Source organism: Canis lupus, chromosome 2 (genome assembly GCF_011100685.1).
Source record: "Canis lupus familiaris isolate Mischka breed German Shepherd chromosome 2, alternate assembly UU_Cfam_GSD_1.0, whole genome shotgun sequence".
NCBI classification, from domain to species: domain Eukaryota; kingdom Metazoa; phylum Chordata; class Mammalia; order Carnivora; family Canidae; genus Canis; species Canis lupus.
This window is the reverse complement of record NC_049223.1, coordinates 41,129,278-41,156,165: the sequence shown is the minus strand read 5'-3', so window position 1 is coordinate 41,156,165 and position 26,888 is coordinate 41,129,278. Positions and strand designations below refer to the sequence as shown.

Sequence of the window (26,888 nt, the reverse complement as noted above, 5' to 3'; positions counted from 1 at the left end):
AGCGGTTGAGCTTCTGCCTTTGGCTCAGGGCGTGATCCCAGAGTCCCGGGATCGAGTCCCACATCAGGCTCCCTGCATGGAGCTTCTCTCACTGCTTGTGTCTCTGCCTCTCTCTCTGTGTCTTTCATGAATAAATAAATACAATCTTTTTTAAAAGCCTTACTCCTGGCTTTAGCTAGTTATCTAGTCTCACTTTTTGTCCTCTTTCCTCACAGAATGCTTCTTCATTTTCCTCCTAGAAAAATTATTTCATTCCGATTGTAGAAGTTATATAACAATTATTATAGAAGTCTTGGAGGGGAGAAGAAAAGCCTTAAGACGTTTAAATTAAGATGTCCTGTCATTTACTACTCAAAACTATTGCGATTTAAACACCTATCTTTATATGTGTGTGTACACATTACTGCCTACTTCATGCTAAATGTCTTAAATCTTATTATGTTGAAGTGCATTAATTTGATTGAGGCCCTGGAAATTGTTTTTGAATAGATATGGAGAGTGGGATGCCTGGGTGGCTCAGGGGTTGAGTGTTTTTGCCTTTGGTCCAGGATGTCCTGGAGTCCCGGGATTGAGTCCCACATTGGGCTCCCTGCATGGAGCCTGCTCTCTTTCTCTGCCTGTGTCTCTGACTCTCTCTCTGTGTCTCTCATAAATTAAAAAAAAATGAGATATGGAGAAAAAATTTTAAGTGGGTAAATAATTAAAAGATGCTACTGTGCACCCTGAAACGTGATTTCTCTATGAACAAACTGGAGTGTTTCTGGTATAGCATAGTCATTGGGCAAACAGGCTCTGAAGTGAGGCCGTCCATGTTATGTCTTGACTTTGATATTTACCACCAACATGCTTTTGCACAATCCATATTTCTTTTGGGGGCTTTTACCCTCTCATCCATAATATTTATAATGTTATGGATTAAATGAGAAAATGAATATATGGTATGTAGTATACTGCCTGGCTTATATTAAGCACCCTGAAAATATTAGGTCTTGTTATTTCTAAGCACATATGTGACTCCTTTCATCTTTGCAAATTTGTAGATGTGCATAAGTGCTGCATTGTGCAGTGCTCAGCACATACAAAGTGCTCAGTAAAGAGAAGACGTGTTGAGTGATGATGAAGAAAATGATGGTGGTAAGTGGAATAAGAGTTCTTTTAGCTTAGAGAAGAAAAAGTCCTTCTACCCTCCATCCTAATCCAAATGACGTGTTGAGTGATGATGAAGAAAATGATGGTGGTAAGTGGAATAAGAGTTCTTTTAGCTTAGAGAAGAAAAAGTCCTTCTACCCTCCATCCTAATCCAAATGACCTCTCTTTCTGTCTGAACACTGGCAGTGGATTCCTATCTGGACCTCTAACCTCTAGTTCTTTTCTGTTCCATTCTGTCCTGCACACAATTTCAAGATTAATCTTCCTTTAACAAATTGGATCGTTCCTCTCCTCTTAAAAATGTTTATCAGATTCTTAGTAATTCTTAAACAAGACATAAATTCAGTATCTAGTCAGTGAACACACACAAAATTTACTCTCTTTATTTTTCCAGTTGTCCATCCCCATTGGTTCCCCACAATGAACTTTGTGCACCAGACACTGTGATTTATAATTTATTTCTCACACTTATCTTATACTTGTCCTAGCTTCCAGTCTTTTTTTGCTTCTTCCTGTTTGTCCTTCATGTCCCAGCCTTAACCATGAGGGACCTCCCTTTTGGTGAAGTCATTTAATTATTCAGAAATTTTTATTCAGAATCAACTTTGTGCCTGGCACTGTGCTAGGCACTGAAATTCAGCAAGGAGTCAGACAGAGCTGTTTCTTGCCTTCCTGCTGCTCTTCCCCTTGTTTGTGCATGTGTGTTTTCCCCACTCCTTTGGCATATAGTATATGCAGCTTTGTTTGGTACATACATAGTGCATCATCTTCAATTCTAACATTGTAACTGTGGTTCAAGACAGAGTTGTTGATCTGTTTTTTAAATCATTTTCCTACAGAATATAACATACGTTAAGGTTAGGTTGACTACTTTCCACTAGTCCTCCTTATGGTCTTGCTTTCAAGATCCCATCAAACGAAAAAAAAATGTAGTTATACATTGGCCTCTGGGATAAAACTCAAAACGGAATCCTAAATGTCAAAAAAGGAGTTATTTATATTGCTCTGTAATATACTACCTCATACCGTATTATAACGTAGGGAATATAGTGATAGCCAGAGTCTCGTCATTAGAATGTAGAAAATTAAATAAATTCTAATCAAACCATACAGCATATGTGGAAGTTATTTTATTCAAACTTGGTGTCCTCCTAAGTCATACTAATCAGTGTAAGTTTTTAAAAAATACGTTATTTATTTGAAAGAGAGAGTGAGAGAGCACAGCAGGGGTGGGGTTGGGGGGCATGTCTGCTCAGCAGACCCCCTGCTGAGCAAGGAGGCCAAGGCAGGGCTCAATCGCAGGACCCTGGGTCCTGACCTGAGTCAAAGGCAGACACTTAACTAACTGAGCTACCTAGGTGGCCCCAGTGTGAATCTTAATACAGATACTGTCCTGCCTTTTTTTTTTTTTAATAGCGGGTACACCTTATTCTCCTCCTATATATAGAAATTTCTGCTTATGTGTGACATTTTGCAAAAGTGGCTTAATGATAGTTTTTTTTTTTAATTCAAAGTCTTTGAAAACAAGGAAACAACAGAATAGGTAGGTTATGCATGTTTCACTTATACCTAAAATAGGAAAACTTGCTGTCACTTATAAATATAATTATCTGAAGACCACTTCCTTCAATGATTTGGGTATTTTTCTTTAATTTAATGTATCACTTTGTTTTTAATAAGAGTGTACATACAGAGCGAATGCCTGCCTTGGGTAGGGGCTCTGAGGCATTTTTCTTTCTGTCTGACCTTGAATACATAGTAATTTTCTACTGTATTTTAGATTTCTCCCCCATGTCCAGGGAAGTTGGTACTTCTCATTCTAACAGCTGTGGAATACTTTGAATCCAGGACAAAAGGACAATACAAATAAGACAACATACACTGAGAGAGTTACTTTGCTAGACTAGTCCTTATGAAAACCTTCTAAACCCAGACAAAAGAGCGCAGTGCAAGATGACTTATTGTTGAGTGAAATTGCGCTTGGGAGTATGGTAGATGGCAGCAAGGATTATGAAATCTCAACATATGACTTAAATAAAAATTCATTTAATTTTTATTGTTTATTTAACTGTTACGCCAGCTTTAACTTTTGCCTGAAATCAAAACAGTCATTCAAGGGCCCTTGCAAAGTAAAAGAAATTTCCCATAATAAATCTTGTTATAAATGATCTTTGGGCAGCCCAGGTGGCTCAGCGGTTTAGCGCTGCCTTCAGCCCAGGGCCTGATCCTGGAGACCCCTGATCCGGGAGACGTCAGGCTCTGTGCATGGAGCCTGCTTCTCCCTCTGCCTGTGTCTCTGCCTCTCTCTCTTTCTCTCTCTGTGTCTATCATGAATAGATAAATAAAATATTTTTTTAATGATCTTTGTAGAAATTGTGAAAGATCCTCAATCTCACTATTTTCCGTGAGTTCCAATCAATATTAATTCAATTGAACTTCGTGGTGGTCACTGTGACAGGTACTGTGAGTACAAAGATGAATTAGAAAATACAGTTTTACCCTTAAGTGGAACTCAGTCATCTAAAAAATACCTACAGTGTAAATGAATTATGGTCACAGCTTCCAAACTTTTCTTTCTGCATTTCTGTTTACCCATTTAGTCTGTTCCATCTTCAGTTGCCAGAGGATTGTTGCTAAATTCAAAATGTGATCAAGTCACTCCCCTGTATGAACGTTTGGTGACTACCCATTGCTGTGGGCGTGAAGTCCGAAGCTGAGACTGTTCTCCATCAGCCACTCTCTGCCTGCCTCTCTGAGCTCATCTCTGAGCTCTTGCCTGTATGTTTCTCCATAGCATCATTCATATACTCTTTTACCTGTAGACCTTCATACTCAGTGCTCTGTCCACCCTGAACATTCTTCTTTCCCCCTCCAACCTTTGCTGACTGATTCCTTCTCATGTCACACATCCTTTTTTTTTTTTTTTTTTTTTTGGTAGCACTTTCCCTAAACAGTCCTTTCTGGCCCACCAAGACTCTTATGATTCCTATCTCCTATCATATGTGCAACTACTACACTGTATAAAACTGCTGATTCCTCCTCTGCAAAGGTCAAGGACCCTGTGTCTCCTGTTTAGCACAGACATCCCCCGCTCATGATGCTTCATCATTTTATGTGAATTGATGAATAAATAAGTTGAAGAATGAATGACAAATACTATAAGAAATACCTTCAAAGTGAAAATGAAATCCAGATGAGGGGAAAAAGTTATTCCATCGGACCTAGGCCCTAAAGGATGTGTGGGAAGGGGGCATCTGGGTGGCGCAGTTAAGTGACCGACTCTTGGTTTCCACTTGGGTTGTGATCTTTGGGTCATGAGATCGAGCCCAGTGTTAGGCTCTGTGCTCAGTGCAGTCTGCTTGAGACTCTCCTTCCCTCTCTCTCTGCCCCCCCCCCAATAAATCTTTTTTAAAAAAGGATGCATGGGAAGGAGTTCAACAGGATATTAAGAAAGGAAAAGGCATGCATGAGCAAAGCCAAGGGTTTGCAGAATAGAGCAGTACAGGATGAATCCTACCTGCTTCAGATCCCAAATTCGACATCACTTCTACCAACCCTTCCTAAGAAGCCTCCCTAAAGAGGTTAGATGTCTCTGGTATGTGTTCTAAGAGAGCTCTCTCTTATTTTACACTTTATGAAGTATGTTTCTGATGTAGTCTTAAATCTGAGGTCAAAAAAAAATATCTATTAGGAATAATAAGTTTTGGATTTTTTTTCCAGAGAGAGAGCATGAGCGAGGGTGGAAGTGGGGGAGAGGGGAGAGAGAAGCAGAGGGAGAGGGAAAAGCGGATTCTCCACTGAACAGGGAGCCCAGTTCGGGGCTCGATCCCAGGACTCTGGGATCCTACCTAAGCCAAAGGCCGACACTTAACCGACTAAGCCACCAAGGTGGCCCAGGTTTGGAGTTTTATTTAGCATTCTTTCATATGAAAAACTTAACATGTTAACTTTAAATAATTAATAATAAAAATTAAAATAATGATTGCTATTATAATCAGGTGATAAAGAAGGCATTACCGTGGAAGATGAGGAAAGAAAAACAAACATAAAAAAGACATACACGCCTGGCACCCTACAATCCTGAAGATGCATAATCTCTACCATAATGAATGTCAGCCTTTCAAATTCATTTTCTTCTAACAGATGTGTAATGGGTAAAAAGTCTTTTGACCCCATAGCCACACCACCACATTCCCTTTACATAGGGAAACTAGGACTCTAGTACTGCACTGGCTTAAACAGTAGCCCCCTGTCCTTTATATCAAATTGCTGTGTCAGATTCATGAATGCACAGTGAAACTGTTTTCGTATACAGAGAAAGGTTTAAGAAGTGATAATATGTCTTTGCCAGATCACCAGGAATCAGGTAAGCAGTTCAATTCATTCATTTTAAACACTAACAACATTTAACTTAAAGCATCATCTTTAAAAAAAAAAAAAAAAAAAAGCGGGGGAGATGACTGAAACAAACTCCCAGGGCTTCGGTAGAGTAGAACATCCAAATACTAATCACAGAGAAGTGGTGAAGCGTTTAGCTTCACACATATGAACTTTAGCCCTTTGGTATTATAGTTGCCTTGCAAATCATGACTCAGAGGCAACAGCCTTATTGGAACCTCCAAGATTAATAATGACTTTATTCAGCTTATAGCTTAGGGCAGAACCAGCTGCAAAGCCAAGACTCCTGGGCATTCTGATCCTGTCAATGCAGGTCCCATTTCCCCAAAAGCATAAATACGAATTCCATTAGTCTTTCCAGGGATCTCTGTGCTTTTCCTAGCCTCTTTTTTTTTTTTTTTAACATGAACAGGTGATAAATGTGTTTCTTCTTCTCTTAAAATCTAAGCTAGCTTTTAGTAGTTAGAAAAATAATAGAAAAATAATAACCATGGTAATGATGATGATAACTTACTAATCATTTAACACACTTTAGCTCATTTATTCCTTATAAAAGCTCACTGCAGTAAATATATCTCTTTTTGCCTGCCTCTCCCCCTTCTTGTGTGAGTACTCTGTCAAATAAATAAATAAAATCTGTTTTTAAAAAGCCAGTTCTTCTGATTTCAGAGTCCAGTCTCTTAACCACTACATTCTACCATTCTATCTTCTAAGTCCCCAGCTGGCATTTGCACACCTTTGCCATCTCTTTAGCCTACTTACACCTAGAGCTGGCCTGTCCATCTTGTAAGAAATTGTTAATGTGTTAAGCTTTAGAAAGGGGCATCCTACTTGATCTTAGCTTGGGTCATAATCTCAGGTGGTGAGATCGAGCCCACCATTGGACTCATGTTGGGTTTGGAGACTGCCTGGGATTCTCTTTCTCTCTTTCCCTCTATTTCTTCCCCTTCACCACACCCATGCTAGCTCTCTCTCTGTCTCTCTCTCTCTTTTTCTGTCTTTAAAAAAAAAGAAGCAGCAGCTCTGAAGACTGACAGATGTGTATTTGAATTGCAGCTCTGCCATTTCTTAGCTGTGTAATTTTTTCAATCTCTGATCCTCAATTCCCTAAGAAATTATAGGAGTCAATATCTCAAAGGTAATTGGAACAGTTCAGTGAGTTAATGTACCTAACATTAGTGTACCTTAGCATCATGCCTGGCACAGAGTAAGAGCCCAGTAAGGTACACAGCCTCATTCAGGCTCAGCTCACAGAACACCTTCTCTAACAAGCCTTCATCTTCCTCAGTTAAAACTAAGCCACTGCTCCAGCATTTACCAACTCTATCATTTATTGCTTTCTAGAATTTGTTTTCTCTTTACACATATCTCTCTTCTTTTATAGGCTTTTTTTTAGCCAATAAAGGGTAAGAATGATGCTTAGGTTTTTTAACATCTATTAAAAGGTAAGAACAGTGCTCAATAAAGTGACCACATTCTTAACCAAATATGTGACCATACTTCTGACAAAGAATTGTGGTATTCTAGGATGTGAGAGCCAGTAGTCCATGTAGTTGGACATCAGTATATTAGAATATCTAGGATGTTTTTACTTTCTTGGACAGACTATGCAACCAGCATTATATCCTATGATCAATAGTATATTCATCATATTTAAATATTTATAAATTAATTTAATGTTTCCAATTTCTTTTTTTTATGTTTCCAATTTCTTGATTTAAAAAAATTCCGGTATAGTCAATATACAGTGTTATATTAGTTTCAGGTATACAATATAATGATTCAACAATTCTATATATTACTTAGTGGTCCTCATGATAAGTGTGCCCTTAATCTTCTTCACCTATTTCATTCATGCCCTCACCCATCTTCCTTCTGGCAACCATCAGTTTGTTCTCTATAGTTAAGAGTTGTTTTTTTCGTTGGTCTCTTTTATTCCTTGTTTGTTTTTCTTCTTAAATTCTACATATGAGTGAAATCATATAGTATTTGTCTTTCTCTGACTAACTTCATTTGCCATTATACCCTCTAGATCCATCCACGTTGCAAATGACAAGATTTTAGTCTGTTTTAAGGCCAAGTAATATTCTATTGCATATATATATATATGTATTGCATGTATATATATATATATATACATATATACACACACACACACATATATATACACACACGTCAATCTTTTTTTAAGATTTATTCATTTATTTGAGAGAGTGCACAGGCAGGGGAAGGGGCAGAGGGAAAGAGAAGGGGGAAGCAGGCTCTCTGCTAAGCATGGGATCCTGACTCAGGGCTCCATCCTAGGACCCTGTGATCACAACCTGAGCCAAAACCAAGAGTTGGATGCTTAAACAACTAAGCTACCCAGGAACCCCCTACATATTCTTGTATCCCTGCATTTCCCTGCATCTATCATTGGGCATTTGGGCAGCTTCCATAATTTGGCTATCATAAATAATGCTGCAATAAACATAAGGGTGCATATATCTTTTCAAATTAGTGTTTTCAAATTCTTCAGGTAAATATCCAGTGGAATTACTGGATCATATGGTAATTTTATTTTTAATTTTTTGAGAAAACTCCATAATATTTTCCACAGTAGCTGTACCCAGTTTGCATTCCCACAAATTGTGCACAAGTGTTCCTTTTTTAATTTCTTGATTTTTTAATCTTGAAGTGTGCATGTCTTAAATAGAGAATAATGCTGAATGGGAATTTAAAACCTGGACATTTTGTTATAAAAAATAGCTGCTTGATGTTCCTAAACACTAAAACACATAAAAGGGCTAAAGCTGAGAGTAGATGATCTCAAGATTATTCCGAAGTCAGCATTTTACTTACAGTCTCCAGAAGTGATATGCAAGGAGAAACCATGGGGAAGAAGCAAAGAGGCCTCATCTGCTCATGTTAATGTCACTCACCTCTCTCTTTGGTTTCCCTGTCTCAATTTTGTTTTTTTCTTTTGTTTTTTTTTTGTTGTTGTTGTTGTTGTTGTTGTTTTGGTTTTTTTTTTGCAGTTTTATACCTTTATTTGACAATCAGCGATTAGTTCTCATCCACATTAACAGTCTGTAGATTTTTGAAAGTGGTGACAGGTACGTAGGTAACCAGCGTGTAGAGCTTGTTTGGTGAATCTTCATCCTCATTACATTTTCTGGACAACCGCACACAGATATGGTATGGAACATTCCTTATTCCTTTGGCCCAGACAGCTTTGTTGAGTCTGGTGTCAATGCGCACATCTGGAGTTCCCATCTCCTTCATGGCAAATTTCTGGATCTCTTTGAGTGCCCAAGGGGCACGCTTCTTGAAACCCACTCCATGGATACGTTTGTGAATGTTGATGGTGTATTCTCTGGTCACTACCTCGTTGATGGCAGAACGGCCCTTCTTCTCGCCACCCTTCTTTGTGGGAGCCATTCTGCCAGGCCCTACTTGGAAAGGAAGCCCTGTCTCAATTTTGTGTCAGTGTTTAAATGAGTCTATAGAGAACCACAAATAAGAATAGCTTTGTTCTTATTTGAGGCCTTCCATAACTGTGGCACTTGAATTATTATTTTTTGCATATCTTCTTTCATTCTTATTCATTTTTTTTTAAGATTTTATTTATTTATTCATGAGAGACACAGAGAGAGAGAAACCGAGACAGAGGTGGAGGGAAAAGCAGGCTCCAAGCAGGGAGCCTGTCGTGGAACTCGATCCCGTGTCTCCAGGATCACGCCCTGGGCTGAAGGCGGCGCTAAACCGCTGAGCCACCCAGTTGCCCTTTCTTATTCAATTTAAACATCTTAGGGACAGCGCTTATAGGCTGGATCCCAGGACCCTGGGATCATGAACTGAGCCAAAGGCAGATGCTTAAGTGACTGAGCCACCCAGGCACCACTAATTACCTGATATCTTTAAGGGGATTGACCCTTAGTTGAACAATGCTTCTGTTCCTCCTCCAAATCATCTGCTGTGTCAGACATTGTCATTGACACAGGCTCCTAGGGTGGTCCAGACATTCCACCTGCTTGCAGTGATAACTTCAGGCCTTCCTTTATACTCTCCAGCATACTTCAGGGGTGGTGTTCCTCTTCATGGCTGGCAACCTCTTCTCTGGAAGGCTGACCTCAGGCCATTTAAGCCAAGGTAGCATAAGTGTCTGTCAGCTGATGACTGGATAAATGAGATGCAGTTTTAGGGCAGCCCGGGTGGCTCAGCGGTTTAGCACCGCCTTCAGCCCAGGGCCTGATCCTGGAGACCCGCATTGGGCTCCCTGCATGGAGCCTGCTTCTCCGTCTGCTTGTGTCTCTGCCTCTCTCTCTCTCTCTCTCTCTGTCTCTCATGAATAAATAAATAAAAATCTTTTTAAAAAAGAAATGCAGTTTTAACCATACAATGGAATATTATTCAGCCACAAAAAGATATGAAATGTCTGTACAACATTATAATATGAATGAACCTTGAGAATATGCTACAGTGGAAGAAGCCAGTCACATATTGTATGATTCCATTTGATACAAAATGTTCAGAATAGCAAAATCTATAGAGACAAAAAATAGATTAGTGTTTGCCTAGGGCTGGGAGAGTTTGGTGAGGGATAAGAAACAACGGCTAACAGGTATAGGGTTTCTTTTTTAGAGTGATAAAAAGTTCTGAAATTCATTATGGTGATGATTATACAATATTGTGAATATGCTAAAACCACTGAATTAATACACTTTCAAAGTGTAAATTTTATATGTGAATTATATCAGTAAAGCTGTCCAAGGAGGGATGGAGGGGAAGGTAGCACAGCATGACAGACAATCATGAGATTGCCAGACACCCATCACAACTGGAAAAGACTTCACAAAGTTTCCCTTCACCAGGAGGATGTATGGAATCATCCTTGTGAAAGGATGCTTATTTATGGTATCCATAACAGTAACTTTCTGTGATGCTTTCTTTGTCTTGAACATGTTTCTAGCTTTTTAACCCTCTTCTTTTCCCTAGCCTTTATGGGACTAAGCTCAAAATAATTCCCAGACTAAAAAAAAAAAAAAAAAAAAAAAAATGAAGTCAGGTACATAGTATTAATAATTTTTGGGAAAGGATTGTGAATTAAAATATAAAATATGACTATGGCATTGCACATTTTTGCTGCAAGCAGTACAAGAAAGCTGTTATTCATTATTTACCGTGGCAGAGAAGAATGTTCAAACCAGTAATAATGTTTAAAAGGAAGACACGATTCCATCAAAGTCTCCATGTGTCAGAGTTGCCACATCCTTTTTCATTCTTATGGCCATGGTAGGTTCAGGGCTGCATTCTGTCTTGCCCCAACCAGTGAAGCATCCTGATTTCCTTCCTCCGGTCTAACCCTCCCTGGGAATTCACCGTCCATCATACTGCCTGAGCTACCTGTCTAAGATGCAAACATGGGGCAATGTGTAACCCAGGGCATTGCAGTCTAGATCGCAGTCTTGCATGAAGGCCTCCCCGCCTATGAACTCAGTCATTTTAAGCAAGTTACTTCATCTCTCTGTGAATCATTTTTCCCTATATTTAGGGAGGATGAAATGAGAGCAGTATGTTAAGTGCTTGGTCCAATGTCGAGCTCATAGCAGCCAGCCAGTCACTATGAGTTTTTATGATTACACTTATATTCAAATGCTTCATTTCTACCTCATGAAATCTAACCATTATCAATGAAATCTAACCATCAGTCATGCGGGAACCTGTGCAGTCTAACCCAGATTATCTGCTCCCTGTTCACAACCTTCTCTAAATGCATCCGGCATATTTGTGACTCCCAGTACTTCTCAAGCAGTTTCTCTGCCATTCCTGTATCTCTAATCCGAAAAGCCCTTTCTTCATCCAGGAAGACTGTAAAGCTATGAAGTGACTGTGAAGCTTTTTTTTTTTTTAAGATTTTATTTATTTATTCATGAGAGACACACAGAGAGAGGCAGAGACATAGACAGAGGGAGAAGCAGGCTCCATGCAGGGAGCCCTATGTGGGACTCAATCACGCCCTGAGCCAAAGGCAGATGCTCAACCACTGAGCCACCCAGGCGTCCCGACTGTGAAGTTTTTCTCAAATTCCTTCTTTCTCTGTTCTGAGAACACTATAGGGGTTTGAGAGAGAGTTGGGAGTTATATTTTATAGGAAAAACAAACAGGACCCCCAATGGACTACAGGAAAGGAATGATGGATACCAGAAGAAAGGATGGCTTCTGAGCTTAGATCTGGAATGACTGGACCCATGGTGGTGCATTTATTAATATGGGAAAGCCTGGAGAGAATGAGACTGTGAGGGACTAGTAGTAAAGATATCCATGTTAATTAGGTTAGGTTTGATACACCAGTGGATTTGGTAAGTAAGATTTTGAATATGTGACTCGGGGTTTGGGGAATGGTTAGGGTTATGGGGAGTCAGTCATAACCCTATAAGTGGGGCCAGTGGAGATAACTTTGGAGAACCCAGAGGACCAGCAACATCTAAAGATCAGCTAGAGGAAGAGAAACCTGCTAAACAAAAACAGGTGATTTCACTCCCCTAACACTTGCTTTAAATTAAACACTGTCTTTATAAGCTTTGCTAGGGGTGGGGTCAGGAACGAGGTTTTCATTGGTCCTAAATTGGCTCCAGAACCGGCTAAATTAAACACTGTCTCATTTATCCTTGTGCCTAATAGTGTTCATCATAAAAATCCAATAAATTCTTGTTAATTCATTTCAGTTTTATTTTTTTTAAGATTTTACTTATTTATTCATGAGAGAGAGAGAGAGAGAGAGAGAGAGGCAGAGGGAGAAGCAGACTCCATGTTCAGGAGCCCGACGTGGGACTCGATCCCGGGACTCCAGGATCACGCCCTGGGCCGAAGGCAGGCGCTAAACCGCTGAGCCACTCAGGGATCCCTCATTTCAGTTTTAAAGGCAAAGAATGGTAGTCCCTTCATCTCCCAGCTATACACTTCAATGGTCTGACAACATTTGCAAAATAATCATGAAGAATGACTCTAGAATCCAGCTTAGGGAAGAGTGTGGTGGACATTTCCATTACTTTTGGAGACAGAATGGTCCTCCCTACCTCCTAACGTCTTCCTATCCCTTTCCTTAGGGTCACACTCCAGAGGGCATGGCCCTGCTCATGTGGTGATGGCAGAAAGCCCAGGATCTCAGCATGGTCCTGCAGGCTAAATACCAGGGGGCTTGAGAGAACAGCAGCTGCTGAAACATATGGGTGACCAGTAGGAATTCCCTTTAGTTTTGGACTGAAGTACCTCCATGTACACAATACCCCATTTTCTGAAAGATTGTGTGAGAAACTTCCTCTAGTATCTTGTTTATGTTTTTCCCATTGACTAACAATTAGTGTCCAAATTTTTTGATCTCCTTATTCCTGTGAAGCATTTAAGAATTTGTAAATCAAGACACGTCCCTTGTTTTGTCTCTTTTCTTGCTACTGTTCTGTTTAGGACTGCATCAGCTTTCACCTTGGTAAGATCAGTAGCCTTTCTTTTTTTTTTTTTTTTTTTTGATCAGTAGCCTTCTTTCTCTGCAGTCTCCCCACCTCCAGTTTCTCCCAACTCCACCACCAGAATAACTACACCAAAGCATTCCCCTGTTAAGGTATCCACCTGCCAGGATCTTCAACAGCGTACCCACTGCTTACTGGAAATAAAAAAAAGATTACAAAATTTTAAGGTTGGCATTCCAGGTCCTCTGCAGTCTATCATTTCCAGGCAACCTCTCCAGCATTAGTGCCCATCAACCATACTCATGGGTTAATTGATTGGGCCCCCATTTTCCCTACAAAATACTTGCTGTGCCTTTTCTTTCCTGTATCTTAGCACCTGCCATTTCTTTCACCCAGGATGCCTCAACTGTTTCTATGTCCGTTGACCAATGCTGCCTTCTTCAAGAAGACTCCTTACTCACCTCATTGGGAGGAGTCGTTGTCTATACTTCTGAAACAACTAGTGTTTATTTTTTAAAGGCAGTAATCAGGTGATAATGATGATGATGATGATAATGATGAAGAAAGATAGATTGAGATAAAGGGTTTTTTGTTTGGTTTTTGTCTTGAGACTCATTTTCAATTTCAACGTAGTGTACCTACCACACTATAAAGAAGGAACGCAAACAATAATGACTGAATAAATGAGTTGCCCAATTCACCCAGTGTAATTAATCCTCACCTCTCACAGTTTATCCTTGTATGATTTGAGGTCTTTGTATATAGGATTTTCTTAAACTGTAAACTCTCTATGGGACATGAAGCCATCACATAGGTGAGTTCCGTTCACAAATACCAATTAAGGACCTGGTACATCCCAGATCTTATGATGGATTCTGAGAAGCAAGTTGTGAATAAGAAAATGCATTCCTGCCCTCACAAAGTTTACAGATTCATGGAGGTGTAACCACCATTAAATAATGAGGGCATATAATAATCTAGAGGTACTTCCAGGAGGAACTGATGTGGAAGCTGAGATTCGAAGGAAGCCATGAAAGCTAGCCAAACTAAACTCTAAGTGTGTGAGGCTGTGAGGATGAGGACCCAAGGGAGGACTTGTGAGGAGGCTGGGCAAAGCATGGAGAAAAATGAACAGGGTAAGGAAAGCCTTTATGGAAAGAGAGCAAGAATCAGAAAATTAAAGGGCATCTCTTGGACACCTGGGTGGCTTATTCAGTTAAGCCACTTTTTTTTTTTTTAATTTCCTTTATTTATTCATGAGAGACACAGAGAGAGAGAGGTAGAGACACAGGCAGAGGGAGAAGCAGGCTCCAGGCAGGGCAGGGCGCCTGATATAGGACTCGATCCCGGGTCTCCAGGACCACGACCTGGGCCGAAGGCGGTGCTAAACCGCTGAGCCACCCGGGTTGCCCAAGTCACTGACTCTTGATCTCAGCTCTGGTCTTCATCTCGGCGTTGTGAGTTCAAGCCGCACATCAGGCTCCAAGTTGGGCATGGAGCCTACTTAAAATAAAGGCATTCATTTTTTTTTTTCTTTTCGTTTCTTTTTTTTTTTTTTTTTTTTTTTTTTTTAAGAGAGAGAGAGTCAATGGGAGGAGAAGAGGTGGATGAAGAAATAGAATCTTAAACAAGCTCCATGCTCAGCACAGAGTCCAGTTCGGGTTGTCTCAATCTCACGACCCTGAGATCATGACCTGTGTGGAAATCCAGAATAGGCTGCTTAACTGACTGAGCCACCCAGGCACTCCATAAAGGGGATTTCTTATGGCTGAGGAGTAATTGAGTGAATTGGAAGAGATAAGTCTAGGGCAGGTTTAGGCATAAAAAGCACTCCGAGATGTGAAAGTTTATTCTAATACTCATAGATCTTTGGAGGATTTCGAGCAGGGCATTGACATGACCAGACCGTATCTTCGGAAAGATGGCTCTAAATTCACGTGCCAAGTGGATGGGGGGATCTGGGGCCAGGAGCCGTCAGGTGCAGGGTCATACAGGCAGTTGGGGCCGAGGGACACAGCCTGGCCCTTGGCCCAGGTCCCTGCCACAGCAGTAACCGCCATCTCTGCCTCTCCCCAGGGCTTCCAGGGCAGCAGCTGAGGACACCTTACCACGGAGCACCACGCAGTAGACGCTGAAACATCACACCCATGATAAGAAGCAGTAACATGGCAGCACCTGTTTGAAAGGCACTACAACACAAGATTCCCTTTAGAAAGGAACAATGTCCAAGAAAGGGCGAAATAAGGGCGAGAAGCCCGAAGCGCTCATCGTCGCCCTTCAAGCTGCTAATGAAGACCTCAGGACCAAGCTCACAGACATCCAGATCGAGCTGCATCAAGAGAAGTCCAAGGTGAGTGAGACCACATCCTTGAGAACGGCTCCAGCCCCCCTCTGCCCGCTGGCCCTCCCAGGGGCTCCTCTCCCCAGGTGCCGGGGAGAACAACAACCCTGTCCTTACGGAAATTCTCTTGTGTGTGGCAGAGGGACTCAGGCACAGGATCACAGAAGGTGAGGATAACATGCTTGTGAGACATGCCCGCCTCCTCTGGAAGCCTGGTTCAGGAAGCCAGGTCGAAACCCAGATGACCCGCACCCCCACTGCCTCCCAGCGCTTCATAGCAGTATGACCCTGGGCAAGTTCCACTCTGCCCTCTGTGCGAGCTCCCCACTATGGTACAGAGCAGTCTTTCTTAAGTATATCACATCAGGTCACCCCCCTGCTCAAACCCTTCAGTGGCTTCCTACCTTTCTCAAAGTCCAAGGATTTGGGCAGCCTGGGTGGCTCAGCGGTTTAGCGTCTGCCTTCGGCCCAGGACGTGATCTTGGAGTCCCAAGATCGAGTCCCACGTTGGGCTCCCTGCATGGAGCCTGCTTCTCCCTCTGCCTCTCTCTCTCTCTCTCTCTCTCTCTGTCTCTGTCTCTCATGAATAAATTAAAAAATCTTAAAAAATAAAAAATAAAGAAAACAAAGGATTGTCTCTACCACTACACTCTACCACTACAGGATGTTTCTTCCACCTCTCCTTGACTCATCTCCCACAGCTTTCGCCCTCCCTCCGGGTGACTCTGTTCCACCCATTTTGCTGGATCAAGAGATACGCTGATCACTTTTCGGGCCCTTGCCTGACTTCTCCCAGGCAGCTCTATGCCTCTTTTCAGGCATCTGCTCCACTACCTTTCGCCTACCACAGTGACTAAGACACAAGACTTGCTCTATCCAGTTACTCCCACAGTCTGATTATTTTGATTCATTTCATAGCGATTTATGTATTTATTCATTTATTCGTTTAGTGCTTATTTCTGCTGTCCAGTGTAATCTCCATGAAAGCAGAGTCTTACCTGACCTCTCTATCCCTAGAGCTTATATAAATGCCTAGAACTAAAAAGCATAGTTAGCATGGGTTAGCTGAATGAGTAGAGGAATGAATGATAGGTGATTCATTTCTTCATCAGTAACATGTTACTGTCTCATAGTATGTAGAGCAGTTATGATGATTAAATGAGAAAATTCATATCAAATGCTCTGAGAGATGCCTGACACACAGTAAACTGAACAGTCATTCATAGTAATATTCTTTCTAATATGCTCTACACATGAATCAGTTACTAACTAGACTTAGGAAATCCATCTTTACTTCTCTGAATCTTATCTCATAGTTGGATATGCTAACACTTATCTCTCACTGAAAGCATTTTCAAATACTCAACACACATAAGATATTTTTGTTCCCTCCAAAACAGAAACAGCCATGTCAGCATAAAGTTGCCCTATTTAGATAACTCTGTATTAACAAAAATAAATGTTCCTGGTCAAGCTATTGATCAAAAACCAATAAATATCCTTATTACTTTTTTTATCTATCTCTTCTTCCTTGACATGACCATTAGATTTTAATCATTTATTTTCCCCAAAATCTGTTTCTCCTGATTTCAGCAATAATAAAGCTTGGCTCTGCTATAAAGTCCCTTGCCTCCTGTCGCAGCTAAGCCTTATAAAGGCTTGGAAGACCAGACCCCAGTGTAAAATTTGTAAATGAAGTCTTTTTCCATGAAGCTAAAAGGAATCTGATATCATAAAAACAAGCAAAAAGAACAAAACAAAACAAAAACATTTGTGTGAGAGTCAGAAGACCAGGGCATTGTGTTTATCCCTCCTCAGGGACAAGTTTAAGTGTCTCAGTATCTTGATCTGTAATTCAGATGACTGAGTCTGTTTCTCCATATCTGTATCTCTCAAGCATCACTGTGCATTAGAATAACCTGGGGGAACTTATTAAAAATTGATACCTTTGGACCCACAATCAAGAATTTTGATAAAGCAGGTGTGGTGAGGGCCAGGACTTGCAATGCTAGCAGATGGTTCAGGCAATCCCAATGGAGGTTCAGGCAATCCCTCTGCCTTTGTGTTGGCAAACACACCACTCTAAGATTCCTTCCAGGTCTGACGGTCTAAGAACATTCCATTGCTTTTAACTTTCCCAGGAGCAACGTAACATTTCAAGGGAGGCAGACTCCTTTAATTGTAGTAACGACAGGATGACAAACTACATTCATAGGGAGAAGCCTAGTAACCATAAACTGATGCTGATTTACAGAGAGCAGACTCATGAGGTTTCAGAAAGGCAGAGGTCCTGCAGACCCTACCACTGCCCATTTCCCACACATTCAAGCCTTTTAAAAGGAGTAAGTAACTCTTGAGCGTGGACAGGGCTGCCTGTTTATCCAGGGCCCAGCACTGGTATCTAAGCCAGCAGGTAAAGCATCATCTCCTCTTCCTCTGACAAGAGCCTGAAAGTCAGCCTTGTGTCCTTAACCTTCTCTCTGCTGGCTGCCCCCTGTCCCCCTCTCCGTGGCAGTTAATTACAGTCCCAGCACAGGGACTAAAAGGCCCACTGCCTGTCAGCCGACTTCCCCAGAGAGCAAAGGGAATTTAGAAGGCAAGCAAGTCAGAAAGCAATTTTATTAAAATAAATATGATTGTGTTTCCAAAGGCCCAGGCTTCAAGAGAGAGAATATAAACAATGCCAAGATGTGAATTCATATTCTCAGTCTGGCTTCTAGGCTATAATGATAAAATAACAATTCGACTACTGGGAAATGGGCTAGTTAAAGAATGGAAACCTTTGAAGCGATGGAGCATTACTCATTTTTCCAGAAAGACACATCACCCCTTGACATTTACAGAACACACTGCAGACAGAGCAGTCATAAATGCTTTAACTTGACTATATAAATAGCCACACTGTATTGAATGTTTACTATCTGTCACACGCTGTAATAAGCACATTTCATCCTGACATAATCACACCTCTTTCACAGAGCACCTGAGTGACCCTGAGCAGGTTATAAAAATCCCTCCATATTTTCCTTTTCTCATCCATCAAATGGGACAATAGCATCGTCTGCTTCATACGGATATATGTGTGCATGTTGGTCTTGAGCGATTACTTTGTGTCAAGCATGTTAAGTGTAATCATGTTAAGTGATTCGAGGGGTGCCTGGGTGGCTCATTTGGTTTAGCGTCCAATTCTTGGTTTCGGCTCAGGTCCTGATTTCAGGGTCCTGGGATCAAGCCTTGTGGTGGAATCTGTGCTCACAGCAGAGACTGCTTGTCCCCATACTTCCCCCTTTGCCCCTCCTTCCACTCGTGCTCTCTCTCTCAAATAAATAAATTTTAAAAATCTTTTTTTTTTTTTTTTTTTTAAGTATTATGATTTAGGGCAGCCCGGGTGGCTCAGCGGTTTAGTGCCGCCTTCAGCCCAGGGTGTGATCCTGGAGACCCGGGATCGATCCCATGTCGGGCTCCCTGCATGGAGCCTGCTTCTCCCTTTGCCTGTGTCTCTGCGCCTCTCTCTCTCTCTCTCATTCTGTGTCTCTCATGAATAAATAAATAAAATCTTAAAAAAAAAAGTATTATGATTTAATTATAAGTGGATGTTGTTTTCCCCATTTTACAGATGAGGAAACTGAGATTCAATGAAGTAAAGTAACTCACCCAGTGTCGCCTGATAGGAGGTGGGAGAGCTAGTTCTTCAACTCCCTTTGCTTCTCTTCCAGAGTCTCTGCTCATGTTTTCTTTTTTGATATATTTTCCCTAATTATATTGAGATTTAATCGATATATAATATTGTATTCATTTTAAGTGTACAATGTAGTGATTTGACCTATGTATACATTATAAAATGATGACAAGTCTACTCAACATCCATCATCTCATAGTTGTAATTCTTTTTTCTTGTGATAAGAACTCGTAAGATCTCTCTTCACAACTTCCAGATATATAATAAAGTATTGTTGACTATAGTCACTATGGTGACCATTACTCTCCAGAACAAATTTATCTTGTAACTAGAAGTTTGTCCCTTTTGGTCCCCTTCCCCCATTTTCCCCACACCTAGCCCCCTGCCTCTGACAGCCACCCTCATCTCTGTATTTGTAGGTTCAAATTTTTTAGATTCCACATATAAGTGAGATCACATAGTATTTGTTTTTCTGTCTCTGACTTATTTCACTTAGCAAAATCTCTCAAGGCTCATCTATGTTGTTGCTACTGGCAGGATTTCTTCCTTTTTAATGGCTTAATAACATTCCATTGTGCATGTGTGTATATATTATATACATATATGTATTATATGTATATAGTATGCATACATTTTCTTTATCCATTCATCCATTGATGGGCTTCGGTTGTTTCCATGTCTTGCAGAACCTATCCTCTTAAAAAAATGTGAAGGTCTGGAAAAAACTGGAAACCTTAGCAAAGGAAGAGAGAATATCAGAAGTTTACTCTCCACTATTAAGCAAATTTCAAATGAAGAAACAAAGTGCTGGGGGTGGGTGTAGGAACATACTTGAATCCTTCTCTCATAGACCTCTCTGCATTTCCACTGCAGGGAAATGAAACAAAAATAGGAGACATAATCAACATCTACTGAATAGAAATTTGTCTAAAAGATTTACTAAGCACTGATAGGAATAAACAGGTAAATAGGTCATTTTGACTGAACTCCAAGCATAATGCCTGAGAAGGTGGAACTATGGGGCCCCGTGGTGAAGAGGAGAGAGCACAGTGGGACCACGGTGCCGTGTCTCCTTGCATTTCTGAGCCTGCATTTTCCCATCTATGAAATGAGTGGATTGTGGAGAGCATAGAGGTGCTATAGTCCTTCCAAAATGGTAGGGATTATATACATATAATCTTCTTTATCCATTCATCTGTCAAGGTTACATCTGAGACCGTGCATCTTCTTAAGCTATCCCCTAAGTAAAGTGTGCTTAGTGCTTTGAATGCTGCCTGGCATATAGGAGATGTTCAATACTATTTGTTGAATATATTTTCATGTTCCCTTTTTAAAACTTTCCCAACAACCCATGGCATAAATACTATGGCAGTATTTATTTAGATTGAAAACCCAGGGCTTGGGCAAGGAAAGAATTTCCACCCAGTTCTGGTTTGGGTTTTTTTGTTTTTGTTTTTGGGGAATTTTTTTTTTTTTTTTTTTTTTTTTTTTGGACCAGTACCCTGAGCCAGGAGCCTTTGGTGTTTTCTATTGTTTGTCTCTCCTATGGACAGCATGAGGCCATGATCTGCTTCCCAGGGGTATGTGCTCACTAAGATTGCTGAGAAACATGGAATCCACCCACCAATTCTCTAGAGCTTCCTACTTTCCCTCAGAGTCAGGCTGCAGCTTCCCTGAACCCCATGGGCACAGTGCCAGAGGGCTTGGAGGCCCAGGAGCAGACAACAGGGCTCTGAGCTGGAGGCAGCAAAGCAGCAAGCCTGGGTTGCAAGTCTGGAGGAATGTGCTCCAGACAGGAGTTTACGCTTCTAGAACAGCCCTCAGACTGCAGAGCACTTTTAGTCCTCCCAGCAAGCCTGAGAGAAAGGCACCGTGTGATTACTATTCTAATTTCACTGAGAAAGAAAATGAGTTCTGTTTAACTGATGTGCTCCCAATGACACAGCAAGTAGAGGAGCCAAAATGGGAGTTCCCAAATGACTTGGGTAAAGCTGAATATCTTGTTGCCTCTAGAACTCCCAGAAAATCAGCCAACCTTTGTCCTCAAGGGGTCTGCTCCAGAGCCTCCATGTTCAGGGCCCCAGTTTGAGATGCAGTATTTCTTTATGCACTTTTAGTTGTGTGTTCAGGAAGTGTCGTGCCTATAAGGAAGAAATGAAAAAATAAAATAAATAAATAAATAAATAAATAAATAAATAAATAAATAAAAGCCATTGTACCTCTACAGGTTGTATAAAATTTCTACAAACGACCTTTGTATGGTGGCAGCTTTTCCCTCCTTCACATCTCCTGGCTGCGAGTTACTTAGTGCCCATGAGACTCCCTGCCTGCCTACTGTGAGTTTAGATGTCCTGGAACTTCCAACACAGATAATCCACACCAAAGCTTATGTTAGCTTGTCTTGCCTAGATAACCTCTCAACTTCCTCACTTTGGACAAGGCCATCCAATTTTTTAATCCTAGATTTCTAAGGTCACATTCAAGCTCAAACATCACCATCTTTATCTTGGCAGAATTTACACTGGCTTTCGAAGGCCAGAATGGGGTAGGCGTGAATGTTCTCCTTCTGACACAGTGTAAGTTCTCCCTAGTAGGATTAAATTTTCCTAGTGATTTTTTTCTTCCATAAAACTTCCAGGGCAGAAGGTCACCCCCTTGCCCTGTCCCACCCCACATCGCACTCCTGTGCACACATCATTTGAATTTCTTCCGAGTTAAGATTAGATGCCACCAATGCCAGGGAACTCAAAATATCCTCAGGAAACCCAATTTTGCCTTTGTTTTCAAGGTTTCTGTTAGGGAAATAGTTATTATGGTCTTAAAATATAGTAATAGTCATGTTAGTCTTATCCTGATAATATGGATTCTTGTTATTTCTGTTGTTGGTATTAATATAGCATTGCATGACATAATAGTATAGGTATGCACAATATATTCATCAAAATTCATATTGTACTATTTAACCATGTATTAATAATTACTCATCTCTCAGGTATTCCAGCCTCTCCAAAGTACTTTTGATAGGGCAGTACTTTTGGCTCAGTGGTTTAGCGCTGCCTTCAGCCCAGGGCGTGATCCTGGGAGACCCAGGATCAAGTCCCACGTCGGGCTCCCTGCATGGAGCCTACTTCTCCCTCTGCCTGTGTCTCTGCCTCTCTTTCTCTGTGTATCTCATGAATAAATATATAAAGTCTTTATAAAAGGAAAAAGAAAAAACAAAATACTTTTGATATATTATCTAAGTCAGCCTTCATCATGACCATATTGGGAATGAGACCCCAAAATCCACTTTACACATAAGAAAACAGAGGCCTGGGGGAGGTAAACAGCTTGCTAGACGTTTCAGAGTGAACAAGGAGCTGGTGTCTGTGTGGCTCAGTCTGTTGAGCCGGACTCTTGGTTTCGGCTCTGGTCACGATCTCAGGGTCATGAGATTGATCTTTGTAAGAACCCTGCATTGGGCTCCGGGCTCATCCTAGAGTTTGCTTCTCCCTCCCCTTCTGCCCCTCCCCCAGCTGATGCGTGCACATGCACTCTCTTAATAGGTACATACATACATGCATACATACATACATACATAATTTTTTTAAGAGAGGGCACAGGGAGTCTTGAACCTGACCCAGACCTGGCTCCTGGCCCACGCTGGGCACTAAGCAGCCTTCTTCATGCTCTGCTTGTGCAGAGACTTGTCCTCATCTTTCTCCTCTGACATTCGGATGACACGGATACTACCTACATCACAAAGCTGTCAAGGTTAATGTGGTGATGTGTGTGAAGCCTTTAGAAAGGTGCCTAACTCACAGTAAGCCCTCAATAAATGCTATTATGTGATCCAGTGGAAATGTTTCAGAGAAAATGTTTCAGAGAAACATTTCCACTTATCAAAATTGATTCTTTCTTCTACTACATATTTTTTTTCCACCTCAAGCATTATCTTCAAATTTTTCATTGTTAGTCAGGAGCAGTTCTTTCTCTTTGTGTATGATTTATGTTAAGATAGTGAAGTCTATTATCTTACTGATACAATCTAAGCTGCAAATAATTTTCAGAAAACAATTTTACTACCAAAATTTTAATTGGGTTTTTTTCCTTCCCAAATGTCAGTCACATCCTTTGTGTCTCCCTCATAGTAAAACACGTCTCCCAAGCTTAAAAAACAAGTCATACCTAGAAATCCTGCAAAAATGCCAGTTTCCATGGCAACCAAAATAAGCAGACATGAAAAATGCCAAATGTAATCAATCAATGCCTTTGAATTTTCTTTGGGTTCTCTGGATTCCTTTAAGTGATGGACAAGAAGGCCAGTGTTTGTTTGTGTTTGTTTCTATCTTCAGACTGAAATATATTTTCCATACACCTGTATTTTCATTTTTTCTTTTTTATTCATCTCCAGTCTACACACAAAATATCAGTGTTTATAATTTGAGAGAAATGACAGGATTACAGAGTGAAGCAATCTAATGTACCTGCCAAGAATTTGACAAAAATAACTTTATGTCATGAATATCTCCTCTTACATCTAGTAATGATATTACCTTACATTTCATAATACTTTACAGTTCAAGGTACTTTCCCATGCATTATCTAATTTAAACCTAAAAATAATCCTATTATGGCTAATGTTTAAGCATAATGAGAGATCCTCAAAAGTTAGATAAAGCAATGTTCTTAGATACAGCAGACTGTGAAATCAGAATGCAAACCTAGACTTCCTTATCCTTTGTCCATTTTTACTAGTTTTTTATTGTTCTCCGAAGAACTGCTAAAACTTCTCTTAGTAAGTTGCCACCTGACAGCCCTCTAGTCATGATACTGTTCCAAATACCTAATGTAAATAGATCCTGCTGAAACTGAGGATGACTAATTTCCTATTACTGGAGCTAAAGTTAACTTTCCCAAGGTCCCAGATGCAAGGTAAATTATCAGAGTTCCAAAATCAGTGAAAAAGAAGGTCTCTTTTTTCACAAAAACTGCATTATTAGAAGAGAAATCAGCACATTTTTTCTTTAGAGGGCAAAATAGTACATATTTTTGGCTTTGTGGGCCGGGCCCTCTGAGACTGCTTAATTACATTGTTGCATAAAAGCAGCTGTAGACAATATGTAAATAGAAGAGCATTGGTATGTTTCAATAAAGCTTTATTCACAAAAATGGAGGCAGGAAATTATCTGTTCCATGGGCTATAGTTTGCCCACCCATGCGAGAAGATACTCACTTGACTTTATTCTAGAAAAATGGGGAGTAAGATTTATGTTGTCCTTACTGAGGCACTTAGAGAAATATCAAGCAGAGGACAGGCATTCTTAGATGTGAGGGGTATTTTTGTTTTATTGTTGTTTTACGTAAGGAAGGGATGGATGCTCTATAAAACAGGGTTGCTCCAGGAAACCCTACAAGTCTGTGTTCTCTAAACTATATGACAGGACATATTATTCTTGCCTCTGATTAGAGGGCTAGGTATGGAAACACATACCTTCTTTAATTGCACACACACTCTCAGGCTCCTTATTATATATTGTGCTAGCAACTACTGGGTAGACAAAGATGAACAAGGTTCATTGGCAGCCTTCTAGCAGTTTGTAGTGTGGAATAGGAGCAGGAGAAGAGATAGTGAAGACAGACAAGCATGCAAAAAAAAAAAAAAAAAAAAAAGCCAAACCATAGCATAAAGAAAAGTGTGATAAGGAGCAGTAAGGCAGTATTAACAAAGTACACAGAAAAGACATAGGCAGGAGAAACAAGGTTTGTCCTGGGTGGTCAGGGGTGGTATGACTGAAGAGGGTGACATCCAGCTGGCCATGAGGAATGAGAGAATCCCAAAGGAAGCTAAGGGAAGGAAGGTCAGGAAGAAGAAAACAGCCATATAGATACAGAGATTCAGGGCATGTACAGGGAAAAACATAATCCCCAGTGCCTGCTGTGTGGGACAGATGAGAAGTACAGTGAGAAGCAGAAATGGGAGCTGTAAGTCCATCCAAATCTGAGAGCCTGAAAGGTGGAGCTGAGGTGTTGGGACTTCATTCCACAACCTAAAGGAGGCCTGGGTGGTTTTTTAGCAAGGTGCATAAATCAGATCAGAACTAGGCTTTACTGGGGTGCCTTGCTGGTGCCCTTGGTTAAACACCCAACTATTGGTTTCAGCTCAGGTAGTGATCTTGGCATGGTGAGATCGAGCCTAGAGTTGGGCTCAACAGTCTGTGTGGAAACTGCTTGGGACTCTCTCTCTTTGCCCCTCCCCACCATGCTTGTGCGCTCTCTCTCTCTCTCTCTCTCTCAAATAACTACATAAATCTTTAAAAAAAAATAGAACTGTGTTTTACTAAGAGAAATATCACTATCAGTGTAGGGAAAGCCTGCTTCATTCAACACACCAACAACCCTAGAGGAAAGCTGTCCATGTTATATTTATAATATTATATTTATAATATTTATAATATCCACAAATGCAAGCCATGTGTGTGATTTTTAAATTTCTTGTAACCACGATTATAAAATGTGAAGAAGTCATTGGTTTTAATAATATAGTTTATTTAATCTAATTTATCCAAAGTATTATAATTTTCACATGTAATCAATATAAAAATCATTAATGAGATTTCTTACATTCTTTATCTTATACTAAGACTTCAAAATCTGGTGTGTATTTTCATTTAGAGCAAGTCTCAATTCAGGCTTGGGATATTCCAAGTGCTCAGTGTAGCTAGTGATCATAGTATTGGGCCACACAGCTCTAGAGCATATGTAATAATAAGCATCCAGGAAGGGACCTTGGCCTGCACTATAGGCAAGATTAAAAGACAGTCATTTAAGGATGCTTGGCTATTTATTTTGCCAAGTTTCCTTGTGCCCTGAGTTCTTTTAGGATAACCAACGTGGTGCTAATTGTTGTGCCTTTAAAATAAAATTCATAAATTGCCATGTGGACTTAGAAAATCCTGTTCTAGCCAAAGGTAGGTACTGTTAAGGTAAGTAAAACCTCATATGCTTTACATTTTAATTACAATAGTCTCAATAAGGAGTTTGAATCTTAATAATTTACAGCTGGAGAGGCTCTTCACCATTATTTCATGAAACATTCCAATTTTACAAATGGCAGAGACCCAATTTCACTGAACCAGATATAACTCACAGGGCTGCCTAATTCTTCCCTTTTTCCGGGTTATTGTGTGTGTGTGTGAGAGAGAGAGAGAGAGAGCCAGAGTGAGTGTGTGATTCTCTGGGTACAGGACAGGATCCGAGAAACAAAGACAGGCAGCAGAGACAAGGAGAGGGGTGGAAGACAGTAGTAAAGAACATTTGCTAAGAGGCTTTTCCAAGCTACAAATGCCAGGACCCCACCCTGACCTACTGAATCAGAGCCAGACTCACAACCAGATTAAGGTAGTGCCATGACTAAGCTATAAGGAGACCTGCATTATCATTGGGAATGAAACAAAACAGATTTTGTTTAACCAAAATATCTAAAACGTTTAAGAGTTAGAAGGAATACTTTATTAAACTGCTTGGAGGGTTAGTTGCAGGGGTGGGGGAGCAGGAGAGGGAGCTGAGTGGGACAGGGAAGGGACATTGTGGAGCATGCAGAACTTAACAGCCACCAGACCCCTTTAATAGAAAGATGGCCCAGTGAACAGTGGTGTTTTGGGCTGATATGTGTGTACGCATCATGTCTGGGAGTACAACTAAGTTGCCATAGAAAGAAAAGTGAGGTTGAAGGTGTATCAACCGGCTTCATTTCCCCCATTGTAGCAGCCAAAAAAGAAGGGGGAAAAGGAGGGCAATATTTTATAATATCTCTTTGGGCCCCATTTATCAGCTTGCACCTAGCCAGGGATGTGTAGTCTAAAAAGCTCTGCAGGTGATCTGTTTGAACTTC

The 26,888-nt window shown here is 40.7% G+C and overlaps 2 protein-coding genes across 26 annotated transcripts in view; one reads left to right on the top strand and one right to left on the bottom strand.

The window, feature by feature from the left end:
• JAKMIP2 (janus kinase and microtubule interacting protein 2) overlaps positions 1-26,888 on the top strand; it is a 175,802-nt gene that overhangs the window by 86,385 nt on the left and 62,529 nt on the right. For all 25 annotated transcript variants that reach the window (XR_005355505.1, XM_038530554.1, XM_038530572.1 and 22 more), the window contains one exon: positions 15,072-15,345. Coding sequence is in view for 24 of the 25 variants with exons in the window: in XM_038530554.1 (XP_038386482.1) it covers positions 15,217-15,345 (129 nt within the window). In the remaining variant the exon portion in view is untranslated. The remainder of the gene's footprint in view (positions 1-15,071; positions 15,346-26,888) is intronic.
• On the bottom strand, positions 8,585-8,988 carry LOC106557880 (60S ribosomal protein L31-like). The gene has a single exon (XM_038530577.1). It carries the CDS (start codon positions 8,965-8,967, stop codon positions 8,593-8,595), a length of 375 nt encoding a protein of 124 aa, XP_038386505.1. The 5' UTR covers positions 8,968-8,988; the 3' UTR covers positions 8,585-8,592.

Excerpts from the sequence above, each read along its gene's own strand:
- LOC106557880 (XM_038530577.1), bottom strand. The coding sequence starts at position 8,967 with ATGGCTCCCACAAAGAAGGGTGGCGAGAAGAAGGGCCGTTCTGCCATC.